This window comes from Acomys russatus, chromosome 17 (genome assembly GCF_903995435.1).
Source record: "Acomys russatus chromosome 17, mAcoRus1.1, whole genome shotgun sequence".
In the NCBI taxonomy this organism is placed as follows: domain Eukaryota; kingdom Metazoa; phylum Chordata; class Mammalia; order Rodentia; family Muridae; genus Acomys; species Acomys russatus.
Window position 1 is genome coordinate 46,108,532 of NC_067153.1, and position 16,839 is coordinate 46,125,370.

Here is a 16,839-nt window from a genome sequence, read left to right on the forward strand (position 1 = left end):
TTCACACTGAGGATGTTTGGGGCTTCAGCGGGCGTGTGTGTGTGTGTGTGTGTGTGTGTGTGTGTGTGTGTGTGTGTGTGACAGTATGACTTGAGGTGGTCAGGGCATGAAGGGAGGGGGAGTGGCAAGCTACACCAGACACGTCTACATAGTGAACAGGCAGTGGAGCTAAGGGGGCAGGTGTGGGGCAGGGTGGTGGTGGTGGTGGACTGCAGAACTCTGCTCCTACAACTGAGCAAGAGATGACACAGGGCAGCCTGTGTGCCAGGGGACCCTCTGCCCGTAGCAGGCTCTGTGGCATTGAGGATCCCAGCCACCTGGCCTTGGCTGGCAGCACAGGGTCACAGAGAGCCAGCAGGGCAGGGATAAGAGGGGGAGTGTCAGCGAGTGAGGAGGGGGTGGTCTGGGTGCAGAGGAGAGGAGAAACCTGGAGGGTGGCCAGGACTGATATTATCTGCTCTGGTAGGCCCCTCTGCCACTGCCTGCTTATATGTCCTCTCTTTTTTCTCCCAGCGTCCTCTCTTTCTGGCACCTTCCTCTCCCTTCCCTTTCAGCAGCCTACCTACTCCATTGAGGTGTTGGTACCCCAACCCTCACCCCCCCACCCCCGCCTTTGACTCTCCCCGTGCTTAGTAGGTTCAAGTCTAGCTGCTATCTTTTTCTGGTGTGTGACAGGGTGCCGGTCACTCATGACCCTGCTGGAGTCTCTAGACCCCTCCTCTGACTTTGCAAAGGAGGAAGTGTGTGTGTGTGTGTGTGTGTGTGTGTGTGTGTGTGTGTGTGTGTATGTGTGTGTGCGTGGTGAGGGGAGGGGAAATGTGTCCCAGAGTATCTGGTGCCTCACCTTTGGCCTCACAGTCCTGGAAAGAGGCAGTACCCGTGTGCTTGGTGAGCAGTCCTCCTCCACAGGGGAAGCAGCTGGTACGCCCAGGCTCGGGTTGGTATGTGCCCACTGGGCAGGCCTGGCAAGGCTTGAAACCATCCGCTGAGAAGTAGCCTGGGGAACACTGGCCTGGAAGTCAGAGGTCACGGCTCAGGTAGGGGGAGGGGCGCTGTAGCTACTAAGATATGAGAGGTTGGCCCTGCTCCTGCCCTCCCTGGAAATGGTACCCCTGGGGTGGGTGGGGAGCAAAGAATGGGGTGACTTGGGTTGGAGACAGTAGGCCCTGGGTCTTGAGCTGTTTATTGTGTGGCCTTGCCAGCTTGACTTTCCATCTCTCACCAGCACCATTGGCTAAGGCCAAGTAAGGAGCAAGGGGCCTCACTGTCAAGCTGGGGTGCAGAAGAGGAGGTGCTCACACCCCAGTTTCCCAGGGGCAGGTGTCAGGTGCTCATAGAAGGAATAGCCTAGGGTTCTAGGCTGATGCTGACTGATCTGCCAGCTGGACAGGCCAGAATCGGGGGAGGAGTGTGAGGAGGGTCTTTGAGAACCAAGGGCCTGCCAGGACAAAGAGGGGCCACAGGAAAGCCACCCCAAGCTCAGCGCTCCTGTAGACATGTGGGTACAGGTGTTGCAATATGGAGTGAGTTTAACGCCTCTTGACCCAGGTGCTGAGATCCTCAACTTCCATCCAATTCTCCCCTCCCATGACTACTCTGTGCTTTAATGGCCACCATTTTCTCGGGAATCACATTCCTGGGGGCCAGAGGATCAAGGTGGTGGTTGGCAGCCACAGGAGCTCTGATTGGAGTCTGGGCTCTCTTGTGGGCTGGAGGAGACTTGGAGGTTTCTGCTCCTCCTGGGGTCCACACACCCTTCCTCCAAGATACTATGCCTTTCCAGACCTGAGGCCTTGGTGTGTGTTCCCTAGGGTGAGGCTGGTATAGCCCAGCCGAAGAGGCTAATGAGAAACTCGGCTCCATGTTGCAGAAGTGGCTGGGCGGGCAGTACATGGCAGGGCTGTGTGCTAACACAACTGCCTGGGTAAACTGGAAACTGGCTTCTCAACCACCAATAGGGCAAATGACATGTTAAGTTCCTCTATGTAGAGAGAGTTCTGGCGGAAGTGGATCTCCTGACTTTGGTGAAGCATCTCACAGACCTTGGGGTGTCATTTAAACATTCATGTTTTCTTTTACAAGCCACTGGTCTGCCAGTGACTTTGTGTGCATATGTAAGGCATGTGTGTGCCTGTATGTGTGTGTGTGTGTGTGTGTGTGTGTGTGTGTGTGTGTGTGTGTGTGTGTGAGTGGTGACTATGTGGAAAGGGTAGATAGAGCTTCAGATAAGGTCACAGTTTATGACTATACATGACATTTTTGCTTTTGGTCTCAGAGCTTCGTGAGGGGCCGAGGGACCTTGTCTGGAACTTGCCCCCACCCAGCCCCCCCTCCAGGTGGGCCACACTCGCCTCCACATTCGGATACATTGCGGGCACCGGCCAGCCCCAGCCCTTCACTGCTGGGGCATGGCGTGCAGCTGAGCTGGCCTTCCATGTCCTGGTAGGTTCCCGACACACATGGCACGCACTGGCCAGGCTCGCCGCTGAAGTAGGTGCCAGAAGCACAGGGTACTGCAGGGGCAGAATGGAGAAACAGCCATCAGGGGCCATCCCCTGTGTGAGATAAGACACAGCCTTAGCCCTGGGGCTCTAAGAGCCTATCCAGAAGAGTAGAGAACACCACCCAGCTGGCAGCCATCTGTGAGGACCCTATAGGTGGACCCTGCTGCTCCTTCTTAGAGTGGTCCACACAGCCCTTCACCACAGCTGGGCTCTGGACTGCATCTGGACATCTGGATTTCTGCGTTTCTCTGGCCTACACCTTGCCCTCAGCCTGACTTTTTGGTTTTAGCTAAGATCTCTGTGCCCTAGATGTCTCTACCCGGACCTCCCATGCCAAACCCCTTCCTCCTTTCTTGCCTCTCTGTTGGGAGCTGGCACCCTAGGACAAAACACAGCACAGAAAGAGCCTGGGGACCAGTAGAAGGCAGAAGGGATGAGAAGGCCCAATGGTGACAGACTATTGTGAGGCAATGCAGAGATGAAGGGCAGCAGAGAGACAGCGCGATGGGCTGCTGAGAGCCACAGAAGACGTTTGTAAGGAGAGAGGCTAAGGGCAAAGGGGACCACGCTTGTCACTGTTGGAAGGGAGTGCAGGTGATTAAAGGGGAGACTGAGGAAGACCTCTGAGGTGCCCAATTGGATGCATGGTTATGGACTGCATTTTCATCTTAGACACAAAGATGTAGGCAGACAGACAGTTGGACACAGACAGACGCACACAGAGACACAAGCATAGATACATACACATACAAACACACACATACAGAGACACACAGGCATAGGCACAGACACAGATAAGAGAGGGGGAGGGGAGAAAGGGGGAAGGGGAAATGGGGAGCACACACAGCATATGTTATACATGATCCATATATGGAATATACCCATTTTTTTTTGTTTTGTTTGACTAGGTATCTGAAAACTTGAAATGACTCCCAGGCAAGCTGAGAAAGGTAAGAGACCCAGTATAAGTGGAGCCCCTTGCTGTCCCTCATGGAATGCGAACACATGAGTAGATCACGCTCTTTGTGTGGAGCTCCTGATGTGGGCTCTTCAGTCTGTTCAGCATCTTTCCCGGAGCATGATGGGAAGTCTCTGCATGTCCCTCCGCCCCCTCTTCCTTGACTTCCTGGATCAATGAGTGATCCCTGGTTTGAGTGGCACCCCATGAAATCTTCCTCTAGATGCTGAGGGACCTGCTCCCAGACCTCTCTAGCCCACTGTTAGCCTTCCTTCCGTGGTCACATCCTACACTCAGCCTCAGAGAGATAGTACACAGCGAGGCTCACTCACCTGGGGCATGTCTCTGTGGCTGCCCTTTTCATCTCCCTGTGTGTGCATCCTGCTCCCTGCTCACCGTCCATCATCCTCATGAGGACCAGGTCTCCGCCCCAAGGGCCACCACAGCTGTATGCTGTCTCTGAATCTGTTTCCTCCCACTGGACATTTCCATGTGAGACTGCCTGGGTCTGGCTGTGCTTACTGCTCCCAGCCTCGCTCCTATAGTGTGCTGAGCCCGGCCCCTCTACTTCTTGGGTGGTACCCCAGGGGCATGATGGTGGAGGCTGTAGAAAGACCTCCACCTGAACCGCACTACAGGCTGGAGCGGGCCCTGGCTGGTCCCTCAGGGACTCATGGCTCACTACTGTATGCTGTGCTGTCCTGACCCTGTCCCCTTTCCTCAGGGCTATGGTGACAGTCACATGCCTGGTCCAGCACCAGAAGAGAGGGCGTGTCCTGACAGCAAGTGCCATGCTCTCCTCCTTGGCAGGCCTGTCCATCTGTCCCCGTCACGTGTCTGCGTTCCCTGTTCTCACTGCTGTTCACCAGGGCCACCAGGGCCAGGAAGGTTAGAGTCAGTGGACTCACCACATTTGCCATCCTGTAGTATTTGGCCAATGCCACATGTCCCTGTCCCCTCTAGTGCCTTGGCTGGCCGCTGGGCCACCTCATACTCAGTGCCCGAGACCTGGACGTAGAACTGATGCCGGCCGATGGACTTTCGTAGAGCCTTGATGGCAGCCTGCAGGCTCTGTTCGGCACGCTTCCGCATGCAGTCAGCTTCGCAGGTGTCTGCAGGGGTGAAAGGGACCCAGTGAGAGTAACTGTAACCTACTAATGGCCCCCTTATGTCCTAAGAGCTCCCCCTGAGCCACGCCCTGTGCTGGGCTTCTGTCTAAACTACTTCAGTTTTGGAGGGGGGGCGGGACATTAGAGGTATCTGACAAGAAAAGGAAGATTGAAGGCCTAAGAGGCATGGCCCATCCAAGGCCATCAAGTAGATCTGAGCCTTAGCAAGGCCTCTGCCCATTCTCAAGGACTGCCACTGTCTCCAGGGTAGTATCAGCTCTGACCGGGTAGATATAAAATGTCCTCAAGGGCCAGAGAGATGGCGTAGCTAGCAAAGTGCTTGCTGCGTAATCATGAGGATCTGAGTTCTGAGCCCGCACCCCCATCCCTAGTACCCATATTAAACCCTAGGTGGATGTGTAATCCCAGCACTGGGGTAGGTAGACAGGTGTATCCTCAGAGCTCATTAGCTAGCCAATCTGTCAATCAAAGAACTCAATAGTCACTGAGAGACCCTGTCTCAAAATAATCAGGTAGGACAAGGCGTGACTACCTGCCTTTAATCCTAGTGCTATAGAAATGGGGGATCTTTGTGAGTCTGGAGGCCAGTTGGGTCTACACAGCAAGTTCCAGGCCAGCCAGTGCTAAATAGTGAGACGTGGTCTTAAAAAAAGGGGGGGGGTGGGGACATTGACTTTTGGCACTCGCATGCTGGTTTCCCCCAGGTGCACCAGCACCCCATGGCGCTGTCTTAGCCATAAAGGTTCCTGCACTGAAGGCGTGGCCCCCTAGCTGGCAGTGCTATGTGGAGGCTCGGGCACCGTTAGGTGGTGGGTTTTAGCTGGAGGAAGTAGGTCACAGAGGTGGATCCTCGGGGACTTGGGTCCCTCTCTGTCTCTCTTTGCTTCCTGTTTGCTTCTGCTCTGCTTCCTCATGGCTCCTTGAGGTGCAGTCTCCTCTCTGACCTCAGTGCCTTCCTGTCTCTGAGCTCCGTTCCTCACCACGTCTACTGGATTAACTTTGATTTCACTCTCTAGTTTAGAAGGCTTCCTTCCAGAACCTTCTCTTGTCCTACATATTCTTATGGCCCTTCCACCTCGTCTCACCTGCACCAATGACTTACACACACCTTCCTCCCCATGGATGAGAGGGCTTCTAGGGCAGGGCACGGCCACAACGCCCACTGCCCAGACCAGGCACACACCACTAAACACAACTGCCAATAGCAACCAACTGTGTCACTGCTTACCACTGGAGCCAGGTAGGGTGGCTGCATGCCTGTAATCCCAGCATTCAAGAAGTGGAGGCAGGAGGATCAGAAGTTAAGATCATTCTCAGCTGCATATAAGCTTTAGGGGGTAGCCTGAGCTACATAAAACCCTGTCTTAAGAGTGAACAACCCGAGCCAGGCGTGGTGGCGCACACCTCTAATCCCAGCATTCTGTGAGGCTGAGGCAGGAGGACCTCTGTGAGTTTGAGTCTAGCCGGGTCTACATAGTTCCAGGACAGCCACAGCCAGGGCTGCAGGATAGATAGAACCTGTCTCAAAGGACTGATGATGATGATGAGATGATGCAGCAACCATCCCACTTGTCACCCAGCATTCACCTACAGCTAGGAAGGATTGTCTGTATGAAGCACAACCGCACATCACAAGCTCCTCTCACTGGCTGGGAAGAGGGCCTGGCAGTTACTATGGGGAGGTTCTACCCCGTCCTTCCTGCCCTCGCAGGGACATAGAGTTGGGGTACTTTGCTGTCTCTGCCCGTTAGCTGTGCTCCAAGTGTTACCCTGCGCTGCCTCCTGCACTCAGGGCTCCAGGGCTTGCCCTGCAGTGTGCAGCACTCCCCCAAAGCCCCTATTTCTCTTCTCTATGGCTCTCTCAGCCTCATGCCTACCAGACTCCCAGTCCCCAGGACCACTTCACCCACCTGAGGCCTCACTCATCTTCATCTCTACCTCAAACTCTGCCGTGATGTGGGACACCTCCTTGGATGGGGACTTGCGGCCTCGACGCCTCTTCTTGGAGGAGTCACACTTGAGGGTCACAAAAGTCACGTGGCAGTTATCTGAACAGAGAAGAGCACACTGTGGCAGAGGTGATCTATGTCAGAAGCAGGGTCCCTCCATGTCCAGGAGGCCATGGGACAGATGAGGACACTGGTGGTTTGAGTAGGAATGGTCCCATAGACTCCTGTGTGTGAATGCTTGGCCCAGAGGGAGTGTCCCTAGTAGGAGGTGTGGCCTTGTTGGAGTAGGTGTGGCTTTGTAGGAAGAAGTGTGTCACTGTGGGGGTGGGCTTTGAAGTCTCCTGGGCTTAAGCTGCACCCAGTATGGCTCACAGTCCCTCTTTGCTGCTGTGGATCAGGATGCAGAACTCTCAGCTCCTCCTCCAGCACCATGTCTGCCTGCTCGCCGCCATGCTTCCCACCATGATGATAATGGACTAAACCTCTGAACCTGTGAGCCAGCCCCAAGTAAATGGTTTCCTTTATCTGAGTGGCTGCCATGGTGGTTATGGCATCTCTTCACAGCAATAAAACCCTATGCAGACACTGAGACAGCATGAGACCAGAGCTGCTCAGGGTCCCACAGGGCCAACCCTGAGTGACAAACCACCAAATATGGAGGTCTCCTAATACTTTGTGAGGAGGCCATGTGCCTGCCCACTTTGCACTTGCTGAGGGTTTGGCCAGGAGACCCTACACTCCAGGTAAAGCCTGCTGAGGGCTGAGTTTTGCAGGCCCATGGGAGGATCTCAAGAGCCCAGAGATGGCGGCTTCCCTCCTGGGCTTCTTACCATGCTAGTACCTGCTTTTCTCACAGACTGAGATCTAAACTCTCTTTCGTTAGTGTTCCACCAGGCCACAAGGTACATGCGTTCTCTGTGTGTGTGTGTGTGTGTGTGTGTGTGAGGCTGCAACAGTGGCTCGTTAGGTGCTATAGTACCCATATCTCCCACTCATGACTGTGTTGGCAGTACGGGCCAGACATGGCTCAGAGGGCTTAGGGGATGGGTGACAGACAGGTCCTATGCTTGGCAACCCAACCCAGTAGGGCTGGGAACTTCTCCTCTGCTCACTGGGTAAGCAGGGGAGGTGGCCCACTTACCTAGAAGGGGATGCCTCAGGGTGTCCTTTGCTCGTTCCTGGTTGCGGGGTCGGAGATGGCACTTGGCATCTCTGATCTTGAAGCGGGCCTTCTGCCTGATGGGGGTGGTAGGGGCATCTGGGGAAAGCCAAAATTCCCCCAGGTGGCGGCCTCTCCTGTGGGCAAGGAGGTAGTGGGGGACGGGGGCTGCCAGAGGAGAGGTCCTTCTGGAGCTGGGTGGGGCTTGGTGTGGGCCCTTCTGCCCTGGCAGCCCTCCTGGGTAGAGGAACATCCCCTGCCCCACTTAGTTTCCTCTCTGTAAGGCCTGGTGGGGTCAAGCTCAAGGCCAGGGGCCAGGCAGAGATCTTCCACAGGGAGGAAAGCATGCTGCTCACTTCCTCCTTGAGGGCCAAAGACACAGACATGGCTGGTGCTTTGAGGAAAGAGGACAGCAGAGAAAGGTAAGGAAGGGGTAGGGAGGGGCTTCAAACCCTAGGAGACTGAGACCATAGACTTCTCTGGAATACATCCCAGCTCCATGACTAGAGTCTATGACCCTAAAAGCCCAGAACCCATGCTAGATGTGTTAGGCATGGCAGCATCCATCCCTGTATTCTGTGGGAGCTGGATCGGGTCTGAGAGGCAGAGAAGCTGAGCACATCTCGGCCACAGTGTTTGAGGGCAGAGCTCTGAGGCCTAAGTTCAAGGCTACTCTTTGCTATATAGCTTGTTCGAGGCCAGCCTGGGCTATATGAGACCCTGTTTCAAACAATGGCAGGTCTGTGCAGTTACTGAATCACCTCTGACCGCAGTCAGAAAGGCTCGCTTGTGGCTCCCTGACTTATGGGCTGGGCCTCAGCCTCCAGGCTTCTAGGGCCTGACCCTGCCATACCTCCAGAATCCCAAGCCATGATGGGCAGGGCCCAGAGTGGGAAATGTTTCCTTGGGTGACCTCCATCCCTGTCCTGAATCATGCACCAGAGGAAAGGATGAAATAGTCATTTAGGCAGTGTCATTTTGGACAGGTCCAAGGTTACCTGAGCAGCTGGGCCCTGTGCTGGAGCTGGTGCCGTTGCCTTTCCGTAGTGTCTTGCCCTGAAGACCTGGAACACCGCAGCTCACGATGTAGCTGTTCTCAGAATCTGTGGAGAAACCAGTGAGTAAGGTTGGCCATGGTGTACCTCCACGTGGAAGCTGCCCAGGTCTACGAGAGCGAGGCAGTTAGCTGTCTGTGGAGCCCTGCACAGGGCTCTGCCCTGCTGAGCAGTGGGAAGCAGATGTGTACCTCAGGAAGCAGAACCCATCCCATCCCATCCCAGAGAGTCAGGGGTTACCTGGCATGAAGAGACTGTGGCCCAGGCAGGACAGGAAGCAGTTCTCCACTCCACCCACCTTGCCACAGGACAGCTGGGCCTGGGCAGAGGCCCTGGACCGAGACAGGCACCCGTTCATCTCTGAGGAGAAAGGAAAGGCAGAAAGGGCTTGGGTGAGGTCAGAGGGCCTCTGGGTGCCAGAAGGGGCCATAAATGTGGGTCAGTCCAGTCTCTCAACCCCCTCACAGGGCCAGACTGTAGGAGGAGGGCTCTTGGAGACAGGAAGATGCAGGCCCACTCGGCAGTGTGGGGTGCTGGCCACTGACAGCCAGCTTATTCAGTCCCTCTACAGTACTGGTCTTGGCTGACTGAGGAAAGGTTGTTTGCATTCTCAGGAGCTCCTGAAGGCAGGCTTGTACTCAGAGCAGGTGCTGGGGCCCATCTGGGGTCAGAGACAGCTGCATAAGAACATGGACAGGGACCAACTTCAAGATGCAAAGTGGGGCAGCACCCCCATCCAGGAGGCACCTGAAGATGTCCAAAGCACCTCCTTAGAACCTCCCCTGTGGTTATTGTTAAAAGACTGAAAACATCTGGCTGGAGAGATGGCTTTGTGGTTAAGAGCACTGGCTGTTCTTCCAGAGGACCTGGGTTCAGTTCCCATATGTGCGGCTCACAACTGTCTGTAACTCAAATTGTGGATCCTTCACACAGACATACGTGCAGGCCAAACACACATTATACTGGCTGGCTTTGTGCGTCACCTTGACACAAGTTGAAGTCATCACAGAGAAAGGCGCCTCAGTTGAGGAAATGCCTCCATGAGATCCAGATGTAAGGCATTTTCTCAGTTAGTGATTCAAAGGGGAGGGCCCAGCCCACTGTGGGTGGTGCTGTCCCTGGGCTGGTGGTCCTGGGTTTTATAAGAAAGCAGGCTGAGCAAACCATGAGGAACAGGCCAGTAAGCAGCACCCCTCCACGGCCTCTGCATCAGCTCCTGCCTCCAGGTTCCTGCCCTGCTTCAGTTCCTGTCCTGACTTCCTCCATGATAGACTATGATCTGGAAATATATATAAGCCAAAGAAACCCTTTCCTCCTCAAACTGCTTTTTGGTCATAGTGTTTTGTTGCAGCAATAGAAACCCTAACTAAGGCACACATAAGGTAAAAATAAATAAACTTTAAAAAAGAAGAAGATTGAAAACCTCCTACGGAAAGGGGCCGGGGAGGTGGCTTTTAGTGCAAACTTGAGGACCTGAGTTCGGAGTCCCCAGCATGTAAAAGCCAGGTGTGGGAGCACATGTCTGTAACCCCAGCCTGGGAGTGTCAGTGGGAGTGGTGTCAGAGGCAGGTGGATCCCTGGAGCTCATTACCCAGCTAGCCTGGCTGAATTGATGAGTTCCAAGTTCAGTGAGAGACCCTGCTTAAAAAAAAATAAGGTGAAGCGCAAGAGAGAAAAACACTCAGGGTAGGCTTCTGGCTGCCACGCCCACATGGACACATAGGCACATGCACCTGCACACACACATGCAGCTATGTACATATACCATAGATAGATAGATGGATGGATGGATAGATAGATGGGTAGATAGATAGATAGATGGACAGATGGATAGAGATGGATGGATAGATAGATAGAGAGATAGACAGACTGATGGACAGACAGACAGAGGGGGGAGAAGAGAGAATATGAATGAAAAGATAAAAGGACAGGAAAGGTTAGCATGCACCCAGTAGGCAGAATGCCACTGAGCCAGTGCCCAGGTGAAGCCACTTCAGTGACCAGATCACAAGGCTCCATCAAGCCACACTTAGACTCTCTGAAATCCAAACCCAACACCACCTGAAGCAAATCTGCCTCACTCTCCCTCTGAGGATGCTTAACCTGTGCCTTTGCTCAGCGAGCAAGCCTGGAACACAGCTCTCCTTCAAAGAGCCCACTGCTCAACTTCCTGTGTGGGATGCCGAGTGGCCGGTGCTTCCTTTGGTGAATCTGAGCTCACTCTCCCCAGTGCATCTATCAGCCCTTCCAGTCAACCTGTCCCTCCCTCCACCCTATCCGCGCCCCCCCCCCCCCAGAACTGAATGCAGAACCTCACGCATGCTACTTAAGTCTCTGCCACTGACCTGAGCTATGGGCCTGAGTTAGAGATGGTTGTGAGCCACCCTGTAGGTGCTGGGAATCTATCTTGGCTCCTCTGGAAGAGCATCCAGTGCTCTTAACTGCTGAGCCAGGTCCCCAGCCCCTCCTGACTTCTCCTTCATCTTTTCTTCCTTCTTCTTCTTCCTTTTTTTTTTTGGTTTGTTTTGAGACAGGGTTTCTCTGTGTTAGCCTTGGATGTCCTGGACTTGTTTTGTAGACCAGGCTGGTTTCAAACTCACAGCAATCCACTTGCCTCTGCCTCTGAGTGCTGGGACTATACCCGGTCTGACTCCTTTACTTTCTTTTCTTTCTTTCTTTTTCTTTTCTTTTTTTCCCCTGAGACAGGGCTTCTCTGTTTAGCCTTGGCTGTCCTGGACTAATGCAGACCAGGCTGCCCTCGAATTCACAGAGATCCGACTGCCTCTGCCTCCCGAGTGCTGGGAGTAAAGGTGTGCACCATCACTGCCTGCTCTGACTTCTTTCTTCCCTTTTTCTTTTTGGTTTTTCGAAACAAGGTTTCTCTGTTTAGCCTTCGCTGTCCTGGACTTGCTGTGTAGACCAGGCTGGCCTCAAACTCACAATGATCTGCCTGCCTCTGCCTCCCAAGTTTTGGGATTAAAGGTGTGTACCACCACACCAATATTCTGACTTCTTTCTTAATGAGCCCTATTACCTTGGTGCTGAGTTTGGCCAAGGAAAAACTTCATTGAAAAACAAAAACAAACAAACAAAAGAACAGAGCTGGGCAATGGTGGTGCACGGCTTTAATCCCAGCACTTGGGAGGCAGAAGCAGGCGGATTGCTGTGAGTCTACAAAGCGAGTCCAGGACAGCCAAGGCTACACAGAGAAACCCTGTCTCGAAAAACAAACAAACAAAAAGAAAAAACCCACCCAAAACCCAAATCAAACCAACCAACAACCAAACAAACAAAAAAAGAAAGAAAAGAAAGAAAAAGAAAAAAAGAAAAACTTCATTGTATAGGATTTTATTAAAATAATTTGCCAGGGCCAGGGGATAACTTAGTTAGTAAAGTCCTTGGCCCACAGGCATGAGGCCCTGAGTTCTATTCCTAAAAAGCATGTAAAAGAAGCTGGCTGTGACAGCACAGGCTTGTCATCCAGCGCTGGGGAGGCAGAGACAGGCTAATTGGCAAGCTTATTCGAGTGAGAGAAGACATCTGATGCCCTGCCTGGGCTTCCACATGGGTGAGCATCTACATGGTCACCTACACAGCCATGTGGTGGTTCACATGACCCACTGAGTGTTCAGAACCACCCCCTGTGCTGTATGCTGAATGGCATGGGTATGAACTCTGTGCACAGCCTGTGAGCTGTCTCAATACAGCTGGAAACAACAGGAAACAAACAAACAAACAAACAAACAAACAAACAAACAAACCCAGGAGAGATGCCATCAGTACGATGACGCAGGAATTACCCAGTTGGGTCGAGCCTTTCTCAGAACTCCCGTGTCATTATAGGGTAACTGCTTACAGAGAGCCATGGCGGAGCATTTGGAGTCATGAGCAACTCTGGAGTGCCAAGAAAACCTGAGCACTTTATGGTCCCAGCTACACCCTGAGGCCCACAGTGTAGGAGCCGGAAGTCACAGGACATGCTTTCCCAGGTCACCCCTCTCAACAGGCTGCTCCGACCTGAGTACTAAGGCCAGGGCCTCCGCTGACAGACAGCCGAATCCCGCACCACCACAGACACTGTGCCTGACAGCAATCTGATCCTTAGAGCTAGGATGCTATCTGGGGAGACCAGGCCATCCCCCAAGAGCCCCCACACATAGATGTCTGCTAACACATTCCTGACATCACACCCTAGGGGACCATCTCACAGGCATGGAAGGTTTTCCTTTGTCAAGCAATTTATCACTGCTGGAACCAACTGGGCCCTGGGCAGATACACAGACGACTGGCAATGAGCTTTAGGATGCCCTTGGGGCTCCTGGTTTCTAGACAAGCTGAAGCAGCCAGTTCTGCTAAGGATCTTTGCACTTCCAGGAGCTGAAACAGAACATTCTGGCCCTCACTCTGAAAACACTCGCCGAGTAATAAAGGCTCATTGTATTGGAGGAGTTTGTCATGAACTGCTCAGAAATGCCACTATCTTCATTATCTTTGCTGCCCTGCAAGGCTAGAAATGAATTTTCCAGAGTGTAAACCTGTGGTGCAGAAGCCTTAGCGGAGGCTCTTTAGGGACCATTGCAGTGCACAGAAACTGTCTACCCAGGATTCAGAACAGAAGGCTGCAGCCAAAGGCCATGGGAAGAAACCCACTTAGACATCAACCATTGCTGGGCCCCGTGTGCTCCTCGGAGTGTGTTCACACTTCAGTCTTCTTTAGATGATGGGGCCTCGCGCAGCCCTGTTTGGCTCTAGATTTGCCATGGAGCTGGGGAGAACCTTGAACTTCTGGTCCTCTGCCAGCACCTCCTAGGCTCTGAGATGACAAGTGTGCACTGTGTCATCACAGCCAGCTGTCCTTCTGCCCTCTCACGATGGTTCCCACCATTTGGATTTACAGTTGGACCTTTCTGACTTAACCCAGCATGACAGCCGTCTGCATCTCACTAAAGGGAGAGCTGCTATGTGAATTCTGTAATCAGATCTCCATTTATTACTACTTTGAAAGCCACAAGGCCTGCTCTTTGTGATCAAAGAGAGAGGGAAAGGCCTTAGTATTGGGATAGGCAGCCTTCGGGATCTCCTGGGCATGTGTGGGTATCTATCACCCCGTCTTCTCCCAGCCTGGCACCACTGAGAAGGGTCTCATCTCTCAAGAAAAGCTGGAGAGCTGATAGCACAAGGACCAGGCTGACTGCTCTGTGGAGGCTGTGTGATCTTTCCAATTTCAGGACCTTCCACTGCAACACTCTGTGACCTCTGTTCTCCTTCCAGGAACCGGAGGGACAGGGTCCTTTTGAAGGGTGTAGTAATAATGGGTGAAATAGATCATGGGATTACACTGGCCATCCATGGGGACCAGGCAATCCAGAGTGCTCACAAAAAGTTTGCCCTAGGGTGGGGATATGTAATCCTAGCATTTGGGAGGTGGAAATGGTGATCGGGAGTTCAAGGCCAGCCTCAGCCACCAGGGTGTGACTCAGTGGTGGAATAGGGCAGCAGGCCCTGGCTTCCAGTTTCAGCACCACCAAACAGATGGATAGGAAGGACCCTTCTTCTGGGTGACAGTGAAAACTGCAGCCTGTGCAGCCATGCAGAGGGAGCATGGGAGAACTCAGCAGCTGACTTGCTGCCATCACAGTCCTCAACTGCAGAACAGCCTGCGACTTTACTTGGTCATCTGTGGCTCTAGCATCTGCTTTGTGTTGGACCTGGTTTCACAGCAGCGTGAGGGAAGCAAGCCAGCCTGAGGCTGAGGGAAGGCCATTTGGATATCTGAGACCTTGGTCCTGCTGGCTCATGGACACAGAAAGCCTTCTAGCACCTTCCACTAATGTCCTCAGTTATACCTGTCTGTCTCAGTCAGCCCATGCCCAGCATTCAATGCCTCAGGTGACTTAAAGGAGAAAGTGGTGTAACATGTCACTCACAAACACAACATTAAGAGCAGCCAGACCAATGGCAGTTAGCCCTCCACCAGTGACAGTCAGGCCACCAATGGGAATCAGACCTTGTGGTGGTTTGAATAAGAACGGACCCCATAGACTCATATATTTGAATGCACTAGTTGAAAGGATTATAAGGATTAGGAGGCGTGGCCTTATTAGAGTAGGTGTGGCCTCTTTGTAGGAAGTGTGTCACTCGGGGGTGGGTTTTGAGGTTTCAAAAGCCCGTTGCCAGGCCTAAGCACTCTGCCTGTGGATCAGGACACAGCTCTCAGCTCCTTCTCCAGCACCATGTCTGCCCGCATGCTGCCGTGCCTCCCACCATAATGATGACAGACTAAAGCTCTGAAGCCGTAAGCAAGCTCCTCATTAAATGCTCTCTCTTCTAAGAGTTGCCTTGGTCATGGTGTCTCTCCACAGCAACAGAACACTAAGACAGGCCTTCTCAAATGGCACATCTTTCAGGGTTAGTGCCACAGTGAAGACTAGACAAGCCCTGGCACTTCAGGCATCCTTGGCTCTGGGAGGGTAGGGGCAGGGTGGGTTAGCATGGAGCACACAGATGGAAGACCCTGATGGCTTTTCTAACAACTGGACCCTGGCTGGGCATGGTGGGGCATGCTTATCATGCCAACGTTTAGGAGGCAGAGGCAGGAGGATTTTGTGAGTTTGAAGCCAGCCTGGTCTATTTAGTGAGTTTCAGGGCAGCCACGGCTACATATTGAGACCCTGTGTCAAAACAACAGAATAAAAAGGGATGAGGTAAACCGGGCCTTTGATTCTCAAGTGAATGAAGTGTGTGAGCTTTAGTTTTCTTCATTAATAGGGACCGAACCTAATGTCTCATGTACGCTAGGCAGGTACTCTATACTGAGGTGTATCGCTAGCCTTTTTTTAAACTTTTATTTTGAGACTGGGTCTCACCGAATTGTTCAAACTCCTGGAATTCACTCGACTGACCTTGAGCTCACTCTGTTGTTAAGGTCAACTCTTTGATCCTCCTGCCTCAGCCTCTAGGGTCTCTGGGATTCTACATGCCTAGCATCTGCCTTTGTAAGGCTTGCTTTGGTTGTGCAGGACATGGCAGGGCAGCAGCCTGGAGAGTAAGTCCCAGGAGGCCAGGCACACGGCACCCCCAGGACTACCCCCTGGCCCTTTGGTAGCTCATCTGGTATTCACTAGATCAGTGAACGTGTGTCATCAGAACGTAGAGCAGACTCAGAACCCTTGTACACAGGGCATGGGAAACCAGGGCTATCTAGGAGGCAGTGTTGCCCCTGTGAGGGGCTGGCAGCTGGGCGGGAAGTAGGGGTGGGATTTGCAGACCTGGTATTGCCATGGCTACCACAGGGCTCAACCACTCTATTCCCTGAGGACCAGAGGGAGCTGATGAAGGTGGCGACTTCGATCTACCTCCAGTTTCCAGTAGGGTCCCAGGTCCACAGCCTCGACTACACAGACTCCCAGATCTCATGCTCTGTGGCCCTCTCCCACCTCAGCCCCGCCCCCGCCCGTCCCATATCTCCAGCTGACTCGAGGCTTGTCTGGGCTCCCATGTTCCTCCCTCATCCACAAGCCTTGTTTCCCACTAGACTAGGATCCAGGGAGCCCCTTAAACCTCTGCAGTCACTGTCTCTTGCATGCCTTCCTCACATAAAGAGGGCCAGCAGTGGCCCCTCCCCACTCACCCACACAGTCCTTCCGGTTCCAGTGCAGCCTCCTCCCCGGTGGGCAGACACACTCGTAGCTCCCCTTGGTGTTGACACAGCCCTGCTCACAGCTGCCGTTGTCCATGCTACACTCATCCACGTCTGGAAACATAGGCAGGAGAGTGAGGGCAGGAGGGGGTGGGGACCACCAGTCTAGGCCATACCCACAGTGCCGGGAGGCCTGGCAGCACCCAGGACCAGAGACCAGGAAGCTCTTGAACCTAGTCCACTCTGACAGAGGTCCCAGGAATCACGAACAGCTCATCCCCGCAGGGAAGGCACCAGCTCTTTTGCCAGCCTCAGTTTCCCCTCCCACATAGTGGGCACCAGAGTGAAAGGAGCCACCCGAGACCCTTCTTCCTCTAACCAAAAGTCTCCTTTAGATGAAGGCTAGCCCTCCCTGCTCCAGGCCACGCCAGCTGCCAGCACACAA

General features: G+C 53.4%; 1 protein-coding gene across 3 annotated transcripts in view; it reads right to left on the minus strand.

Moving 5' to 3' along the window:
* The window catches only part of Scube1 (signal peptide, CUB domain and EGF like domain containing 1), a 119,485-nt gene that overhangs the window by 7,037 nt on the left and 95,609 nt on the right, over positions 1 to 16,839 (minus strand). For all 3 annotated transcript variants that reach the window (XM_051160113.1, XM_051160112.1, XM_051160111.1), the window contains 8 exons: positions 16,386 to 16,508; positions 8,996 to 9,115; positions 8,699 to 8,803; positions 7,683 to 7,799; positions 6,503 to 6,640; positions 4,371 to 4,574; positions 2,352 to 2,513; positions 845 to 1,012 (listed from right to left, as the gene is read on the minus strand). In XM_051160113.1, coding sequence (XP_051016070.1) covers positions 845 to 1,012; positions 2,352 to 2,513; positions 4,371 to 4,574; positions 6,503 to 6,640; positions 7,683 to 7,799; positions 8,699 to 8,803; positions 8,996 to 9,115; positions 16,386 to 16,508 — 1,137 coding nt within the window. The remainder of the gene's footprint in view (positions 1 to 844; positions 1,013 to 2,351; positions 2,514 to 4,370; positions 4,575 to 6,502; positions 6,641 to 7,682; positions 7,800 to 8,698; positions 8,804 to 8,995; positions 9,116 to 16,385; positions 16,509 to 16,839) is intronic.